The sequence below is a fragment of the Coregonus lavaretus genome (assembly GCF_964263955.1).
Source record: "Coregonus lavaretus genome assembly, chromosome: 7".
NCBI classification, from domain to species: domain Eukaryota; kingdom Metazoa; phylum Chordata; class Actinopteri; order Salmoniformes; family Salmonidae; genus Coregonus; species Coregonus lavaretus.
In genome coordinates, this window is record NC_139994.1 from 57,109,094 (window position 1) to 57,129,697 (window position 20,604).

At 43.7% G+C, this 20,604-nt stretch overlaps 1 protein-coding gene across 1 annotated transcript in view; it reads right to left on the minus strand.

The window, feature by feature from the left end:
- LOC311131942 (protein AF-9-like) overlaps positions 1-20,604 on the minus strand; it is a 47,028-nt gene that overhangs the window by 20,226 nt on the left and 6,198 nt on the right. The window contains exons 2-4 of the mRNA XM_084165051.1: positions 1,785-1,867; positions 1,335-1,478; positions 300-338 (exon numbers count right to left, since the gene is read on the minus strand). Of these exons, the coding sequence (XP_084021177.1) occupies positions 300-338; positions 1,335-1,478; positions 1,785-1,867 (266 nt within the window). The remainder of the gene's footprint in view (positions 1-299; positions 339-1,334; positions 1,479-1,784; positions 1,868-20,604) is intronic.

The window sequence follows — 20,604 nt, forward strand, 5'->3', positions numbered from 1 at the left end:
CAATTATTTTAAGAGGGGGATAATGGAGCAAGGCGGGGGTGGGTTTCGCCTTAACAATGGTAGAGGAAACACTGGGTCAACAACATGCGGAAAGTCTCAGAAATAATAGAAGCTTGTCTAACTGTGCATATTGGATACAGGTCCCAAATTTCACTGTGGGTCATGCTAGAAGTCTATATTATCCGAGCCAGTCATTGCCAGTGAGAGTGTCATAGCATTGGGGAAGCTACAGTATCAACACATTCTTATGTGTAAATGTCTCAATTTGAAGAGAATGCTAGTTCACATAAAAGTCTTACTTTAGAGTCTTCCGAACTTCTTTTGTGAGGATCCCGTTGCTATGAAGGAAACACAAAAAGCATGTCAGTGTACACACAGCAATCAGCTGTATTGGACAAGTACTCAAAACGTCCAGTGGGCTGAACAAATGTCACTCTGGCAAACCAGTCACTCAAATAAAACCACGTCACAGTCAGTGCACATCTGTTGCCAATCTTATTCGTTTCCTCTGAAAAGGCATGTAGGCAGACCAATCTATGTTAAGGTGCATGTCGTGCTCAGCCATAAAGCATTGGTGTGTTCCTGGAATGAGCATGGCAGCTAAAAATATAAAACACAAATTCCATATGTTCCTGAAGCTATTGTCCGCTCTGAAAATGTTTTGAAATCTATTCTGAAATTGACATTCCTATGTGGCCACAGGCTTTCTGGAGGGCACTGGGAATAATTTTTTTAAATACAAATTGTAAATAAAAAAGCACTTAGTTCCGGTCATAAAACATCATGACAGAGTGTCTGATAAGCCCTTTTGCCTGCTAACGGCAGGTCTGATGTGTGACCGACATGGATGATGATTATACCCTGATGAAGACAGCTTGTCTGTCGAAACGTTGGTTATTAGGATATTCAATTATTGCATCTGAGCTCCTAGAGTGTGCGGCTTTCCTTTTCTTTTTTGACATGGGATGATACCTGGTGGCCAGCTAGGCCAAGGTTGTCACGTCACCTACGTTCCATTCAACTTCTGGATTGTCATTTAATCATTTACCTCTCCAGGAGGTGTTCATCTCAATAGCCTTAAGCATGGGTGGCCATACTGGATTTTCGGAGCTTTGCTCCAGTCCTGCCCTCACACACATTATTCAGGTAATCAGTTGGTCCTGATGAGCAGATGATTACCTGAATCAGGTGTTCAAGCAGGGCTGGAGCAAGCCTGTATATCTAGTATCGCTACCCATGCTTAAGGATATTAGGATAAACACCTGCTATTGAGATGCACCCCATGTCAAATGTTCCTCTCCCACCCTCCATCCTCCCCTCCGGTCTTGTCTTACCCCGCCGGCTTTGAGCAGCTTCCTGCGGAACTCCTCCGTGGGGTTGTTGAAGGTGAGCTTCTCGCAGCGCAGGTGATTGACAGGCGGGTGGCCGTCCAGGTGTAGGAACAGGTCGTAGTCGAAGCGCACTTTCTTAGGTTCTTCCTGAGAAGTGCAGTGGGACATCAGTAGGAACAAAAGAAAGGAGAGAAGTCAGTTGCGTACCAAAGTCCAAAATGGTAAACATTCATACAAAGGCAAAGACAAAGTTGTTAACCATATGTCATTTATAAAGATCTAGGCACATGGATTCCTCAATCTGCACTGACCACATTCAATGTGCAACATTTTTCAAACTACCAACATGGGATGATCATGGTAATCAATGGTACATGAATCTGGTTTTAAGCCATATGTTCACAGCTTGGGATCTTTAGTAAGCAATACGGGTCGAAACCTTGTTAAATGTACCTTATTTCTGAAGTAAACTTCAATGGGCAAGATGAAGCCTGCGTATCCAGACTCCTCCACTTTATAGGGTGGATCCTTGCACACTGAAATGAAGAGGGGGAGAAAATCAGCTTTTCACTCAACGCAGGCGTCACTTGTAAAGGTGTAACGTGTCCTAGGTAACAAACGCCATTGTGTGCATAGAGTCCCTCAAGGATATATCAAATATGTGCGGCGCTGTGTGTCCCTGTGTGCTCCCTCTCACCGATCTTCCACTGTTTCTAATGTGTCTGTCAATAAAGCCTTGAATAGGAAAGGTAGTGATTCTCCACTCTCCTTTAATAAAAAAAAAGGTAATGTGAATGTGATAACAGCAGCACCAAGTCTCAAGGTAGCAGTTCATTTCCTAGCATGGATCTTCATAATATAATAGGTATTTTACTGTGCATGTTCGTCAAGGCTACCTTCAGATTACAAACAGAAAGCCCTTTATGTGTGTACAAGACATTGGCACTAATGGGAATTGGAATCTGTTGCTGCCAGCCAGCAGCACTCGCTTACAACTCAACACTGCCAGTGCCAAGACACTACATGAAATGCAGCGCTCTCTCATGGGATCTCATTATAAAAACATGAAGACAATATCCGCCAATAATCTGACGCGAAGTCGATACCAGAAACCCTGGGCTTATATTAGATCTAAATACACATCCCAAAGCCTTGGATCTACCCAGCAGCACACCACGACACCCTTAGTTCCCATCAGGCTGATCAGGACAAACAACCTGCGCTTCAGGTCAGGTGACCCCCTCAGAGACACCCGTGTCATTCTCTACGTCCCAGGGGGCTTTGCAGCAAGACTGCCAATTAGTCTGCATGTGCAGTCAGTGTGTCTTTACTGATAGTAAGACACCTGAAAGGCAAATTGAAGAGAAACTACTAACTCCCTTTCACATCTTTCAGCTTTTGTTCGTCTTTACGGATTAGTATGAGCAGTATAACCATAGCCAGTACAGATTGGACATGTACTTAGTGCTTTATCAATGTACAATGGGCTCCTTTGCTCATTTCATTTGGAGGGGGTGGTACACTATAAGTTCAGTCAAACTGTCAAGGTCAGACAATAGTCTTCTAGAGGCAGTAAAATGTCAGGGCATGGCAGGGCACAGCATGACATGGACAACCAACAAGGATAAACAAAACAGGGGTTTTAAAATGACCGCATTCTCCACCAGTGTATGCCAACCATTCAAATGTGCCAAATCCCATAGAAACTAGAGAAAATGTCAAAATAAATACAAAAAACTATTGTCGGAATGGTCAAAACAGCACTCGTCCCCTACAGAGTCTTGGCTGGAAGTAGCCTAGTAGAGAGAGAAACAGAAAGCTAAGGAGCCAAACTGCAGCGACAGACAGGAAGCCAGTTGCTCACATTACACCAGCTCAGAGCTCCACCCCCTTCGGGGGGTTAGAATGACTGACGGCTTGGATGGCTAGACAGAGGTCGACTTCACCGCTGGGGTACGTGCTGCCCCAGAACCAATAACACTGAGCAAATATTGTGGGTTATGATTAATTGCGCGGTCAGGTCAGGTTCAATTACATGCGGCTAAAAGATTCCATTCACAGTAGCCAACCGGCCTTACTTATGAAGAACCTGGGTTGATGAGATGAGCTACACCACCCAGAAACATAGTGTAGGATAGTCTTGAGCAGTTCTCTTCTTTTACACATTTAGCCTCCAGCTTCTTTTCCCGTGTGGGGGTGAAGCAAGTGAAGAAGCAGGTTTGTGGACCTGTGAGACCGTCTGGAAGGTGGTTTCTCGAAGGGTTAGCTAGCGTCAACACCTGGTCTACCTCCTCATTGCCCAGGCAGGATCTCCCCCATCATTTAACACAGCAAAGCTAAACAATCCATCCACCACAGTCTTGAAATCCCCTACAGCCATTGGAAGCTGTAATGTACATTTTATTGATCAATCAACCAATGAAAAACCCACCTACTGCATTGCAGCAGTTGGGGTTTCTAACATGTCGAATCAAACCACTCTCTGTAGGCTTTGTTAAATCACCACAACCCCAATGTTTTGAAACTCTCATCAAGTCATTTAAAAATCACCCACTAAAAGTCTTACAGCTCCGACACACAACGACGACGAACCGCTAAAAGCAGTGGGTGGCCGTCCTATCGCTTGCTGTACTTGGCCTTCCATTATGGTGTACTTCCTCTCTAAGCCTATACCAGTAGACTTATCAGTATTTCGGTGCAGGATCCCTGTTGCAAGGTAAATCTCACGCGGCAACAAAACTGGACTGCAACCTGTGCAGTGTAGATCACCATTATAAGCAGTGTGCTTCTACAACATACTAGCAACACGTGACCCTAGAAGGAACTCATCAACTTGATGAGAAAGCCAATACATTGGCTATATTACCATTTCTGTGTGCGTCACTTTAGACAGGAAAGGGTGGGGGAGTTGGCTTTGCGGTACCATCTTGGCTACGTTTCCCTAGTCGAAGTTGAAAAGGTCACTGTACATGCGAAGGAGCGACTGGAAGAGCGAGGTGAACAATACACTCATTGACCTGTAACAGGAACTTTGCCAACGATTACAGCTAAGTTTTGGAAGGGAGAGCCTTTTTATTGAGCAGGCCCGAGGCACTCACTTTTTCCCCCCGCAGATCAAGCCGAGATGCCAATCATAGAACAATACCAGTCACAATGCATTTGCCCTTTCCCCAGAGACTGGGTTCTAATGAGCCAGAGTTGGATGACACAGAACTGAACTGTAAAAGAAAAAGGTTGGGAAAATAAAAGCTTCAAGAAAATATGTCTTGCGTCTTTCACCAACAGCTCCTTCCACTCATGAAATCTTTGATTTCCCTCTAAACCCCTGCCCTCCCCTATTTGCGCCCCTTCATCTTGTATGGTGAGCGTTTAACTTAACGTTCCCATACTGTATCGTACTTGGGATTAGAACCATCATCCAATTGAGTTCTAACAGATGCACTTAACATCTGATAAGATAACTATTAGAATACAGTTTATCCACTTAAACTATGCAAGACTTTACCCCAAGGCACTTCCAAGAGAAAGGTATTTTTTATTTTTTTTTATCTGTCAAGTCGATCTGTCAAAGCGGCTGAATAAAATGCTTTCAAAGAAGACATGCTGTCAAACTCAATATGGTACATTATACAGTAAAGGAGAGCTTTTATCTCAGACAGGGCCTCCGTCTGCCTAAGGCACAACAGAAAAGAGAGTCGCCTCCATTAATGGAACAGGTACATGCTGGTAAAAGGTTTACACTTCATTCTTATACCGATACAAATCAATTCCATTTCAAGCTTCATTCAACAATGATAAAGCTTTGCAGTTTAAAAACCCAAGTCATTTTAAAGCAAGTCTTTAGTATGACCCTTTCAATTCGACGACATTTGGTCCGTGACTCAGCTGAAACACTGCATTATCCATGCCTCAGCAGCCTCGCCATTAAACAAACATAACAGGTGCACTAACTGTGTGTTGCATCGTTTAATTGGAACATCTAGATTCTAGTGTCTGAAAAAGGCCATCAAGCCACAGTGAATCATGTCAGTTTTTTAAATTGAACGTCCCAGATGTGAGGTCTTAAATGACAGACCATGCTGTACTTATTTGGATCCCCATTGGCAGCTGCTACTCTTCCTGGGGTCCAAACAAGATTTAAACAACCACATCACAACAACAAAAAACTACGTCATACAACACATTATTACATCACTACTCTACCACTACATATCTACAATACAAAGTGTATAATACCACAATATTACATTGCAATGTATGTATGCAGAAAGGTCAAGCGGCTTCCCAACTGGAAGGAATGGCACAGAAAATATTTATTTTAGATGCCTCCAAGTCAACTTTAAAAGGTCAGACTTTGAGGTTGTCATTCTTACGTGTCTCTTTTGAACTTGCTACGAGAAACAAGTGTTGACCAAAGCTTTGTTTCATGTGGCTACAAGTTATGCTTTGCTTAAAGGGTCCAAATGGTCATCTGCCAAATGGTGAACTCCCACTACAGAGACAAATGAAGTTGTGAAAAGGAACAACGATTATCTCCTAAAACAAACTTCAGTGGGTGGCGGAACAGCGAGTCTGCTTCCATCGAGACGATTTAGTAGTGGTGTGAGTTGCTCAACCTATGGAGAGTAATGATTAGACGCTCCGCAGGGGTGAGTCCTCAATCCGCTAATGAACATCCTCCCTCCAACACCGGTGTCATGGTGCCCCACACAGGGGCCAGTGGGGCCCCTGAGGAGAGGTCACCTGCTCCTCTTTGGACTAATCGAGTTAGCAAGGGACTCTAGACGCAGGGGGCCAGACGCTAAGCTCTTAGGATCAGCCAACACTGCAAAAAAGGTGTCATCCAGGATATCCCCTCGTCAAGCAAGGGCCACAAGGGCAACGGGTCCAAACAACAAAGGTGGAAGGTTATGGCCTTAAAGGAGTTGACTGAAGAGTGCAGACAGAATTGGGGGGAGTGTAGACCATGCAGTGGCCTTTGCGTGGTCAGGCCTTCATCAAATCTGCTCATTCATTTTCATGTGGCCGAGCTGCGGCTAACCTGAAATAACAAACCATTTACAAAATCGGTTTGCCGATAATTGGTCCCAGGCATGGACTACTTAATTACCACAGCCCCGATTCTCTCCTCTCCCCGTTTGCTCCTGCTCCAGCCTTCTTTCTTCTGCACTGTTGACCTATATGACTGACTGCACTGCAGACTGCTGTACAAGCCCACACGAGCAGCCCTCAGCCCTAGACTGATTACAGGAAAATCTAAGCATTTTTCATTAGGACTTCATGGCCACAACCTGAGTGTCTCTGTCCAATCAAAAAGGGAAGGGAAGTGGAATTTCACTATTGTGGTCCGAAAATAATAGGCATTAACATTAATCTAGGACTATGGGGAGTTTATCTATCATCATCTATGCTTGTATCAAACACCACTGTAATTCCTCAAGCAGTTGGCTACACAAATATCTGACAGTCATCAGCATGGTCAACCCTTGTCAAGTTTTCCTTCTAGTTTAAGCCAGTACTAGTGTAGTTTTGTCCACTATTTCAACCACTTGATTGACTACTACTTGTAGTTTTCACCACTACTACTATGTGACTTTGGGATTCTTGTTTGTAATGAAAAGCACTAACTACTACTAAGCACTAACAACTACTAAGCACTAACTACTACCACCACCAATCTTGACCTGGCAACTCATGCGTTAATCAAAGACATTTCAGCCAGTCTCCCCCTGTTTCCTTCCTGACTCCTGTCGGTGCCCAACTCTTGTTTGTATAGGCAATTTGCTCCCGTTTGCCAACGTGGACGTTTGGATTAGTGGAGAGATGCTCAAAATGGCACACTCCTCTCACAAACAAAATGTAACGAGGAGAGGAGGGAAAACAAGAAAAGAGGGGGACAACCAGGGATGAGAGAACCAGGGATGAGAGCGCTTCCCCAAAGCACACCTCGCCATATGGGGGGTGGGGACTCAAACACAAAGGTGTAAATCCGCCTAGCACATAGGAAGACACCAAAGACCGGGAGGAGGTGGTGTCCCTGAAGCTTCAGGGTGTCATGGCAGCAGCTCTTAGGGGGGAGTACATGAACAATACAATCCTCGTAACCAAATCATAAACATCTGCCACTCAGATTCGCTGGACGACTTCCTCAAGCATCCCTTACAACATCAGAGCTGGGTGATATGGACAAAAATCCATATTGCGATAAAAATTGCCTGAATTGATGCTATAACGATAAATAGAGCGATAAGGCTTTTTTATTAGCCTTTAAACTACTACTACTAGTTTGATGGTTGTAGCCATCAATTGTACCATTAACAATCACCCATATTAGAAAACGTATTTCATTTAAAACGTCACATTTCTCTAGTAGGCCTATAAGGCTACTTATCGTAATGAGCGATATCAGCAGAATGCATGCGATAAGTGATCAATGTCGATAATATTTTGGTTTATCGCCCCAGCTCTACATCATCACAAGTCACTCTTGCTGTTCTACCTGATTATAGTAAGGGCACTATCGGTGTGGGTAGAGAGTATTTTAAGGGCATGATGGTTGGATCTCTCATGAGAATAGGCTGGCCTACTCCATGACTACAGCATTAAAAAAAGTTTCCCTTCTGCCTTTCGGTTTCCCCGTGGTTCCTGCACCTATACCCCACCCGGTTCCGAAACAGACCATTGATCTCTAGCCTAGATCTTGAAGGTGCAACTTCCAGTCCCATACACCCCTCTCCTTACCTCTACTGATCCAAAACCGCTGAATGTGGGCGTACTGAATGATGATTCAACAGCCAGGCCAACGCTGATGTAAAAGGGGTGAACAGTGAACACATATAGGCAATATTCTCATTTACCAACCACAGCTGAGAGCACTGAGCGAAAACACTCTCCAAAACACTAAGCTTAACAGTCCATGGCTGACCTCAAAATAAGCCCCAAACAAGGGCATTAGTTTTATCGTTTCAAGAATAGTTTAACAATATTGGAAAGACTTGTTCAATAACAACTATGATTATTATTCTCAAATAACTTCCATTCACAGCAAGACAATGCATTTAGAGTAAGGAAAACCACCAGCACGTCGTTATGCTAACAATGGCATGTTACTGGCCAAACAGATTGGGTTAGTCAGTCTGCATTGGACCTGGAATGAACTAGGTATAGCCCCCCAAGCCGTTTTTCCAGGCCAATCCCCCTCTTAGATTTGTGGTCTCTCCCTGATGCCAGCAACCATCCCCGGTAATTGACCATTAGGGGCTGAGATGGTGAGGGGACACATTCCTTTATCCCAAAACCCCCAACCCAGCCCACCACATCGACCCCATCCCCAATTAACGAACGACGGCAAGAGGTTTACTAGAAACAGGGCGCTCACATCCCGTAATTGGCACCATACTAGGGTGATCAGTTGCTGGGTAGAATTACATTATGGTTCTAATTAAAAGGCCATTAATGGTGGCCGCGGTGACCAGTCTCACTTCCTTGCAAGGTGATTTAATTTCCTGTACAGTATTGTTTTCAGTGCACCTCACTGAGCGCCCCGGCTTGTAAAAGGTTTAAGAACACCAAATCCCCCCTCCGCCATATTTTACCCAGGGAGCCTTGCTGTCAGCGCACCAGCTGGCCGTTGGTGGTCGCTCCATCACTCTCCACGCCCCCTCAGCCTTCAAAGCACTCTCAGACCAGAGCCACACAAGGTTGTTTCTTTCTTCAACCTCTGGCCCTCTCCAATTCACCGTCCCATTGACTTCCACATGTGTCCGGTTTCTTCAGAGCCAAATGCAGTGGGTTTCATACAACCACTGACCTTGATCCTGTATTGTCCCACTGTAATAGCCAAGGCATGATGGGAGATTTCATAAATATTTGTTTCACATAAAATAATAATAATAAATAAATAAATTGGTCATTTAGCAGACGCTCTTATCCAGAGCGACTTACAGGAGCAATTAGGGTTAAGTGCCTTGCTCAAGGGCACATCGACAGGTTTTTCACCTAGTCGGCTCGGGGATTAGAACCAGCGACCTTTCGGTTACTGGCACAATGCTCTTACCCACTAAGCTACCTGCCGCCCAGTGCTTTGAATTTTGTTACCATTTCCTCTAAAAGAATAGCCATCCATCCTGCAGCTTCCCTTCTACTACCAACTTTTTTGAAGGCAAAATTGACAGAGGTTAAAGGTATAGTTCACCAAATTACAAAATGACACATTGGTTTCCTTACCCTGACAGCAATCCATGCTTTGCTTTTATTCCTCTGGCACTGTTTCCAAATGCTAACGTTTTACCATTTGTCATTGGACCGATATTAGCATTTTTCACGCACCATGTCCGAATCATCTGAAAGTATCTAAAATTGATTGTGAAGCTCAAAGTCACTTGATGAGCAAAAATAATATCAAGGAAACTAAAGCTAAGCATGGATTGCTGTCATATCCTGTAAGCAGTATATGGACAGTGTAAGGAAACCAATACATCATTTTGTAATTTGGGTTAACTATCCTTTAGTGGCGCAGTGGTTAACTCCTTTAGTGGCGCAGGTTAACTCCTGAGTGGCGCAGTGGTCTAAGGCACTGCATCGCAGTGCTAACTGTGCCACTAGAGATCCTGGTTCGAATCCAGGCTCTGTCGCAGCCGGCCGCGACCGGGAGACTAATGGGCGGCGCACAATTGGCCCAGCGTCGTCTAGGGTAGGGGAGGGAATGGCCGGCAGGGATGTAGCTCAGTTGATAGAGCATGGCGTTTGCAACGCCAGGGTTGTGGGTTCGATTCCCACGGGGGGCCAGTATTAAAAAAAAATGTAATCACTAACTGTAAGTCGCTCTGGATAAGAGCGTCTGCTAAATGACTAAAATGTAAATAAAATGTCTTTAAACTCTTCATCCCGAGGTTCCCCATATCCGGGGTACTCCTCCCGCAATCTCAAACCATGACGTAGTACAGTTTTTTAACATGTGTGAATACCTGAATGTTATAAACTACTGGAACGAGAAGCGTCTCAACTGTGAATCTAGCTAAATTGTTGTTGCCCAAATGAAATAATATTCTGACTCCAAGCAAATATATAAGCATATAGCAAAACCAGTACTGTATTTTGAAACCGTGCATGCCCGTATATATTCGTAGACAGAACTTATTTTTCTCAACCTATCTACACAAACGATACACCATTCGAAAGATGCTACCTCACAGATTCCAACAGTGATAGTCGTGTTCCTCAATGACCAACACTCACTAAACTATTAATCAAAGAACGTCAATAACAAACATCATTTTTTTTAAATCACAACAACAAACTGTGTCTTACCTTTGTTGTTTTTGTTACCAAAAGTAGTGTCTGATCGAATAAAACCACTTGAAAAGATACTCTAGTGTCTCTCTCTCATTCAGAGTCGATTTCAATGAGTTTACATCGTTTTACATGGCCAAGAATGTGTTTGAAGATGAAGTCAGTAGTTGGTTTCAATCACAACAGGCACATTTGTCGCCATCTTCTGGATATATAATGCAATCCCAGTGGCTTGCATTTGTGCTAATCTAATTCTACTGATCCAGAGCTTTTGATCGAGGGGTCACGTCAAAATTGACCAACCGGTTGTTGAAATATCCATGTGCGCACATCATTGTATCACATTAGTTGACTTGCTGTATTACGCAAGGTAACGCAGAGCACACAACAGCACTTGAATTTCGGATGGGAAAACGCAAAGTTTATAAAAATATGGCAGGCTCTAGTAAGAAATATACAGTTACAGAGGCGTTAGCAATTGAAACAGATGAAAGTTGGACTCCATGTATCCCCATTGACTCTGAATCGGACGATGAGGACCTGCTTAGACCGGACGTATCAGACCCCAACGACGAGAACGAAGGTTATCGTGTCCAGGGCCCTACTCAAGCATCAGAAGAGTATGTAATCCCATTGTTATTTATTACTTCTAATGCTACTATTACTAATGTATTGTATGAGTACAAAACATACATTCTAAAATATCTATGAGTAACTGAAGCTCAACGTAAATTTGTGCTAGCTTAGCTTAGCTAGCTAGCTTAGTTTAGCTAGCTAGGTAGCTTAGCTTCAGTTACTCAAATATATATTTTGCTAGCTAGTCCCGCAAGGATCACAATCGAGTGTGTTTATTGTATGATAACACTTTTATTGGCTAAATAGAGGCCCACACGCAAGTTTACTTACAATAGAATGCTATGTGTATTATTTCTTGTCACTGAATTATCACTTTAGTCAACATGTATAGAGGTCTGGGAGAACATTGGAAACAACATCAAAACAGTTGTATTTTGATGGAATGTACACATATAGTGATATGTTAGTGAAATTAAGTGACTTTTGCTGTCTGGTACCTGATAAAAGTCAAATGGCACTGATGGTGCCCAAATGTCTCCATTTGGTAATCTGCCTAAACATACTTCAACCAAAACCCCTACAACTTTGGTTTACTTTACTTTAATTTGCATCAAACTTCACATAAGTACTCATCAAATATTGGGCTATGGTCCCATCGTGTTTAGGGGCTGCAGCTGCATAAGTCCAATAAAGCATTCCCTATAAAACCTGAAGTTACTTTCAGGCGGAATCAAAACCTCCCAATTTATGCTGTGTTCTAGCTTCATGTACTCTGACACAGTAATACCCACATTAATTATTTCACTTCAAGATACATCTCACATGTGTTACCTTTCTTTTGCTACCAATATTATGTTGATAGCCCTTGTCGTTTTGGAGATATACTCTATTCAATTTGGGCATGCATTTTCGAGGCAGGCACTTTAGCCAGGTGCCTAGTGATGAAGAGGTTAATGATGCATTACATGGAAGGATAAACACAGCTATCAGGAAACCTGTTTGTCATCGCTACCTCCATGCAGGCCTGATCTCTGGGGGACCCTGCCTTAGGATTACCCCCAAACTCCTCTGGACCAGGAAGTATTCCCCACTCCCCTTCAACTCCCTGGCCTTTACTCATTTGGATAAAAGTCAGTCCTCCACCCCCTCTCCTCCTCCGTGACCCAGAAACCGATAACTGGTCGCGGCGATGACAATTGGTTAGTAGGCGAACGGAAGAGTGTCCTCCCCCCTCCTCGATAGCCACCTTTCATCGAGGATAGTCATGTGTATGTATCCTACCCGAGTCCTTCACGGAAGAGTTTTGAAATCTGCCACACCCCCTTTGAAATCAGCTATTGTTTTGTCGTCGGAGAAAAGCATGCACAAGTTAAAACAAAATGCTACTTATCGTTTATCTATAAAATACCTTGCACAACTAACTTTGTTTTTATCACTTTACACATTATATTTTGGGATCCAACCATGTAAACATAATTTCCCTGATGACGCGCAAGTGGCGAAGGAGAGTCCCATTTCATACGAGCTCATTATATTCCACGATCCCTCTCCTTGATTACCTTCAACATTTTTCAGAGAGGACGAAGAAGAGAGGACGCAGGAGTTGAGCTATTCCAATTGAGAAAAGGCCCCTGTGCTGCAGGTGGGGAAGATGAATTGGCCTACACAGCATACATATGGGGATGGGGGGGGTTGATTAAAGCAAATTACAAGGCGGTCATGCTCACGATGGCTGGGACGATACCAATATTGCAATATTTTCTTCATGCCAAAAACTAAAATCAAGAAGCAGACCAAACTCTTTGTTCCTTTAAAAACCTGCTGTTTGTAAAATATTGTGTGCTATAGCTTAGAAAATAAATAAATGTGAATCTGAATGACAACATAATGATGTTTGTTTCTAACATTAGGGCTGTTTTCTTGAAGAAGTCATATCTGCTTCTTTGCCGCGATACTGGTATCATCCCGGCCCTACACATTATAGACCTAGTCGAACAACGCATAAAATATAACAGAAAAATCTTTAATAGTCTTTTTATAGATGCCTTTCTAAAAAATACAAAAAAAGACTACTCATTATTAATGGCTTACAGATTAGGCACAAGTTGCTGTGTGAAAACACTTATGACTGACAACTTGTCCACTTCTCATATTTTACAAGTGAAACAGTCTTTCCAACCTTTCTGAATGGAAAAAAAGAGCATGATAAAAGATGACTTAAATTACGGACTGCCAAAAAATTACCAGACTAATCGTTTATAATTCCTATTTTAAAGGCAGTGACAGGCCGGTCTTTGACAAAGTGACCGATTGCCAAACAATATGATAAACCAGAGGGAAAAACCCTTTCCTTGGCCAAAAATTACCAACTGTTAAACTAAAAGAAACATCTTATTTCTTTTTCCTCTGACATTATTATTGAGCCTGCGGTTTGTGGAATTTATGACAAATTGAGTGGAGTTGAGTTTCCAGCCATGTTCAGGGGTTGAGTTAAGCTTCTCACTTGCTTGCCAAACTGACAACGGCCACTGAATGATTCCCCGTTGTCGAAGCAGCGGGTCGGATTTCTGCCCTGTATCCTTGCTGTGCCCACCACATATCAAGTCTCTTACCCCTCTTGATTATTATTATACGTTGCACGCATTTGGACTCATCTTGTGAAAACCTCGTCTTTGATGGAAACCTGGAGGCCAAAATGGAACCGAAACCATTTTCATATCAACGTTTCTCATGAGGCCACTCGTTTAGACACCAGTCTCAATTTTCACAAACACTGAATCAGTTAAGTCCATCAAGACATTACCCAAGAATAACAAATAGCCATAAGAGTATAGCAGGAGTGTATTAATCTCACACAAATTAAAATTACTCCCAGAGCTCATATTCCAGTTCAGCCAAGCCATTTGGCTCATTATTGAAAATGAGAAGTAATCACTAACTGCTGCAAGTCTTGACTAAAATGTTCTAGCTTTAGTTTCTGGAGGTGCTGTAAAAGAAATATAAAAAATAAAAATAGAAATGTTTTATGGCGAGCATGAGCAGGGAGCAGGAGTGAAAGACCTGCCAACAGACAAGGCCTTATAAACCGTGCTTCAATAAAGCACTTCCTCCACCCTCGCTTTCATTGACAAAACCAGGGGAGAGTGAGCATTTACGGCTCAGTTCCTGTTTTTCAGGCGGCGGCGCCCCCCCCCACCCCGTTCCATCCCCACCTCCTCCTCCCCTTTCCCACTCCTTTCATGCCAGCAACAGCAGCGGCAGGCAGCCTGCAGTTTCACGGCCCGGGACCTTTGTGCTCCACCTATACAAGTAGGTATGATTTCTGCTGAGTCGTAAAACAATTACTGGTAAATTCCTGCAGCTCTTTGATTTCTGGCCAGAGGCTGGAGGGGGGAAAGAGAAGAGGTGGAGGAAGGGCGGCTGATGGTACCTCTGCTATACAGTAAGGGGTGGGCTTTGTCCAGTGCTGGGAACATCAAGTAATACTGGAGCTTTGTGACAGTGCAGATCCTGTGGTCTTTAGGAAACAGTAGAATGAACTGACGGTCCCCAACACAGCATGAGCAGTTGCTAACCTCTAGCTATCTTTGAATGCCCAGTACCGTCACTTTAACTCTACCTCACTCTAAACTACCTCAACTAGCCGGTGCACCCGCACATTGACTCTGCACCTGTACCCCCCTGTATATATAGCCTCCCTACTGTTATTTTATTTTACTTCTGCTCTTTTTTTTCTCAACACTTTTTTGTTGTTGTTTTATTTTACTTTTTTATTAAAAATAAATGCACTGTTGGTTAAGGGCTGTAAGTAAGCATTTCACTGTAATGTCTGCACCTGTTGTATTCGGCGCATATAGCCAATAAAATTTGATTTGATCGTCGACCGACTCAGTCTCTCCCCGATTAATAAAACACCTTTACTATGAAACAATCTTGGATTGTAAAATGTATACAGCCTCCTTAAAAAGTAAAAAAGGGGTTCAATGCCAAAAAGGCCAATTGCCTCAAATCCAAACAGTTGACACTTGAAACCCAAGAAGGACCGATGTCAATTGCCAAACTACAACTGACGGCACTATATTCTCTGTGGTTTCTCAACTTCGCCAAAAGCCTCTCTCTCATATCACAACTTTGTGCCCCCTTAAACTAAATGAACAAAAATCGGTGGAGCCAACATCCAGCTGGCTGGCAGGAGGGAAGAATGTATGCCTTTCTGGCATGACTGTGGTATTGGGGTGACGCTGAGGTAAAGATACAGGCAGAAGGGGGGAGTGAGAAGAGGGGGAAACCAAACGGGCTTCTGCCAGGGGAAGGTGTTGCTGACAGACCTCCCAAATCATGAGGGAGAATCGGGGGAGAGCAATGGTTTACACTCTGGACATCTCCAATGGGAAATAATCAGTCTGAGACCAGGAATGTCATGTCATGTCAAGCCCCAGGGCTGGAGACCCAATTACCTCAGCCGAGATGTGTGTAGAAATTGTGTGGGTGTGTGTACAGTGCATTCAGAAAGTATTCAGACCCCTTCTCCACATTTTGTAACTTTACAGCCTTATTCTAAAATGGATTAAATTAATGTTTTCCCTCTACACACACACACACACACACACACACACACACACAATACCCCATCTAACTGGTTTTTAGAAAATGTGGATTTGGAAAGGCACACCTGTCTATATAAGGTCCCACAGTTAACAGTGCATGTCAGAGCAAAAACCAAGTCATGAGGTCAAAGGAATTGTCCGTAGAGCTCCGAGACAGGATTGTGTCGAAGCACAGATCTGGGGAAGGGTACCAAAGAATGTCTGCAGCATTGAAGTTCCACAAGAACATTGTGGCCTCCATCATTCTTAAAATGAAGGAAGTTTGGAACCATCAAGACTCTTTCTAGATCTGGCCGCCTGGCCAAACTGAGAAATCGGGGGAGAAGGTCCTTGGTCAGGGAGGTGACCAAGAACCCAATGGTCACTGACAGTGCTCCAGAGTTCCTCTGTGGAGATGGGAGAACCTTCCAGAAGGACAACCATCTCTGCAGCACTCCACCAATCTTTATAGTAGAGTAGCCAGACGGAAGCCACTCCTCAGTAAAAGGCACATGGAGCCCGCTTGGAGTTTGCCAAAAGGCACCTAAAGGACCATGGGAAACAAGATTCTCTGGTCTGATGAAACCAAGATTGAACTATTTGGCCTGAATGCCAAGTGTCACGTCTGGAGGAAACCTGGCACCATCCCTACAGTAAAGCATGGTGGTGGCAGTATCATGCTGTGGGGATGTTGAGGGAAAGATGAGCGGTGCAAAGTACAGAGAGATCCTTGATGAAAACCTGCTCAGGACCTCAGACTGGGGCGAAGGTTCACCTTCCAACAGGACAAAGACACTAAGCACACAACCAAGACAACGCAGGAGTGACTTCGAGAAAAGTCTCTGAATGTCCTTGAGTGGCCCAGCTAGAGCCCAGACTTGAACATCTCTGGAGAGACCTGAAAATAGCTGTGAAGTGACGATCCCCATCCAACCTGACAGAGCTTGAGGATCTGCAGCGAAGAATGGGAGAAACTCCCCAAATACAGGTGTGCCAAGCTTGTAGCGTCATACCCAAGAAGACTTAAAGCTGTAAAGGCTGCCAAAGGGGCTTCAACAAGTAAAGGGTCTGAATACTTATGTACATGTTAAAATTTGTAATTATGGGGTATTGTGTGTAGATTGATGAGGAAAAAAACAATTTAATCAATTTTGGAATAAGGCTGAAACATAACAAAATTTGGAAAAAGTCAAGGGGTCTGAATACTTTCCGAATGCACTGTATGTGTGAAGTGGGAAGTGTGTGTGTGTGCATCCAGCACCTGTTTGGGAAAGGCTAGTGTAAAGGACATCACGCTGCTTGCTTAGCGATTAACACCTCCTCCTGATTCAGCTCACACCGAACCCGCAGATATTGAATTAGCGTTTAAAAAAAATCTGTGTTTAAGCTAGAGATCAATTTTTTTTGCATGGGCTGCGTCTCAATCCACTGCATATGCCGATGTTGGCTTTCCGCATCTGCAGTGAAAGTGGCAGAGCTACAGCAGTGTTTGTCAGACCATGAGACATCTCGAAAATCTGTCTTCTCACGAAAACGTCTGTAGCGTCCGACCAGTTTGGGCTACACTAATATGTGACTAGTTTCAGGAAACTAGGCGTATGTCACGTGTCAGTTCTAAACTTTTTATAAAAAAATAAAAAATTGGGGGCAGAAATGCCTTCTGGAACATGTGAACTTTCATGTGCCTTAATAACAAACTTGTATGCCATATGTAAATACGAATAAAATTGTTAAAATTACGAGCCTAGTTGGTTTAGCCACGGAAAAAGATAGGAACCTTCTCGCTAGCCATGATTGGCTGAGATAATGGATGGCCTGGAAATGCAGAGAGAGGAGTTCGGATTGGTCTGCCATGTAGCAAGCTTCTGTCTGTAACATGAGCTGGTCAGTATGTGTATGTAATCCCTTCTAACGCGGCTTTTCTGAAAGATATCACATAGTAGAACTGCAAAAGTGTTGCTCTCCACTTTCTGGAGGACTGAGTTTTGAAATCAGTGGAATGCCTGGTGGAAGCAGAGTATGATAGCTAAGGAGATGGAGAAAATTCAGGCATTTGAATGCAAATATGCAGACAGAGTCGAAAAGACAACACAGAAGGTTGTGGTATAAAACGCCTGTCACCGGATTACATCTTCAAACTAAGGGCAACCATGGCATCCATGACAGAGAGGGAGAAGCGTCCATCCATGTATACGGGTAAGATAATCTAGCTAGCTACATTTTCAGATATTACACGCTTCTAATTCTAAGCTACAGGAAAAAGAAGAGGACCGAGCACGCCCCCATTCTCATCGACGGGGCTGTAATGGAGCAGGTTGAGAACTTCAAGTTCCTTGCTGTCCACATCACCAACAAACTATCATGGTCCAAACACACCAAGACAGTTGGGAAGAGGGCACGACAAAGCCTATTCCCCCTCAGGAGACTGAAAAGATTTTGCATGGGTCCTCAGATCCTCAAAAAGCTCTACAGCTGCACCATCGAGAGCATCCTGACTGGTTGCATCACTGCCTGGTATGGCAACTGCTCGGCCTCCGACCGCAAGGCACTACAGAGGGTAGTGCGTACGGCCCAGAACATCACTAGGGCCAAGCTTCCTGCCATCCAGGACCTCTATACCAGGCGGTGTCAGAGGAAGGCCCTAAAAATTGTCAAAGACTCCAGCCACCCTAGTCAGACTGTTCTCTCTGCTACCACACGGCAAGCGGTATCGGAGCGCCAAGTCTAGCTCCAAAAGGCTTCTTAACAGCTTCTACCCCCAAGCCATAAGACTCCTGAACAGGTAAATCAAATGGCTACCCAGACTATTTGCATTGTTGGTTAGGTCTTGTAAGTAAGCATTTCACTGTAAGGTGAAGCTGTTGTGTTCGGCACATGTGACAAACACAATTTGATTTGAAAGTAATTTTCTCGCAATACCCCTTCAGAAAGTCATTACCACTAGTAAACACAGGTATAGTCACGCACACATGCACCATCACTCCCAATATCCTGACAACTTCAACATTTAAATTGGACTAACATTTGAACCATACATCTAGGCTACCACAATCTCCAAATCCAGACTTCCCTAAACGAATCAGAATGTTCTACGTTGCAGACAAAGACAACAATATGGCCATTAATATCAAAGCCAGACATGATCACATTAGGGAACCCACAGCAAAGGGAGGAGAGGAAAGTTAAAAGGCTTCATGCTACAACTCCAGGGGCCAACATACTGACCCAATCATTAAGCTAAGCCACCACTATGGTGGGAATAGGGCAGGTTTGTGTGTGTGTGTGTGTGTGTGCTTAGTTTATTTAATCTGGTTGTCGGAGAGCTTCTTTTACAGAATAACAAAAGAGCCTGAAAAGAGTCCTTCACTGTCAGTCTGTTTCCACAGAAAGATCCATTAACGCTTCTCTGCCAACTCCCTCATTCCACCCCCTTAATGCCGAAAGGCCCTTTATCTACTTCCCCAGAGTCAGATGATCTCGTGGATACCATTTTTATGTCTCTGTGTGCAGTTTGAAACAAGTTGCTAACTAGCGTTAGCATAATGACTGGAAGTCTATGGGTATCTGCTAGCAGATGGGTAATGCTAGTTAGCATTGGCTCGTGAAACCACCTCTAACTTCATGCATACTTTACACAGAGACATAAGGGTATCCACAAGTTCATCTGATTCTGGGGAAGTAGATAAAGGGCCTCATTGGCAAAATCCCGAAGTATCCCTTTTAAGTGACACTATTCATGAAATATTACCTGCACATCTTATGAGGCATCATCTCAAAACATGATAAAACTGCATTGACCCATTACTGCACCAACTCAATATACCCCTACCTATATGTACATAACTACCTCAATTAGCCTACCTCATACCCCTGCATATTGACTCGGTACTGGTACACCCTGTACATAGCCATGTTATTTTTATTTGTTGTGTATTTACAGTGCATTCGAAAAGTATTCAGACCCCTTCCCTTTTTCCACATTTTGCTACGTTAAACAGTCTTATTCTAAAATGGATTAAATAATTGTTTTCCCTCGTCAATCTACACACAATACCCCATAATGACAACGCGAAAAGAGGTTTAGACATTTCAGCAAATTTATTAAAAATCAAAAACGGAAATACCTTCTTTACATAAGTATTCAGACCCTTTGCTATGAGACTCGAAATTGAGCTCAGGTGCATCCTGTTTCCATTGATCATCCTTGATATGTTTCTACAACTTGATTGGAGTCCACCTGTGTTAAATTCAATTGATTGGACATGATTTGGAAAGGCACACACCTGTCTATATAAGGTCCCACAGTTGACAGTGCATGTCAGAGCAATAAACAAGCCATGAGGTCGAAGGAATTGTTCGTAGAGCTCCCAAACAGGATTGTGTCGAGGCCCAGATCTGGGGAAGGGTACCAAAAATGTCTGCAGCATTGAAGGTCCCCAAGAACACAGTGGCCTCCATCATTCTTAAATGAAAGAAGTTTGGAACCACCAAGACTCTTCCTAGAGCTGGCCGCCCGGCCAAACTGAGCAATCGGGGGAGAAGGGCCTTGGTCAGGGAGGTGACCAAGAACACAATGGTCACTCTGACAGAGCTCCAGAGTTCCTCTGTGGAGATGGGAGAACCTTCCAGAAGGACAACCATCTCTGCAGCACTCCACCAATCAGGCCTTTATGGTAGAGTGGCCAGACGGAAGCCACTCCTCAGTAAAAAGGCACGACAGCCCGCTTGGAGTTTGCCAAAAGGCACCTAAAGGACACTCAGACCATGAGAAACAAGATTCTCTGGTCTGATGAAACCAAGATTGAACTATTTGGCCTGAA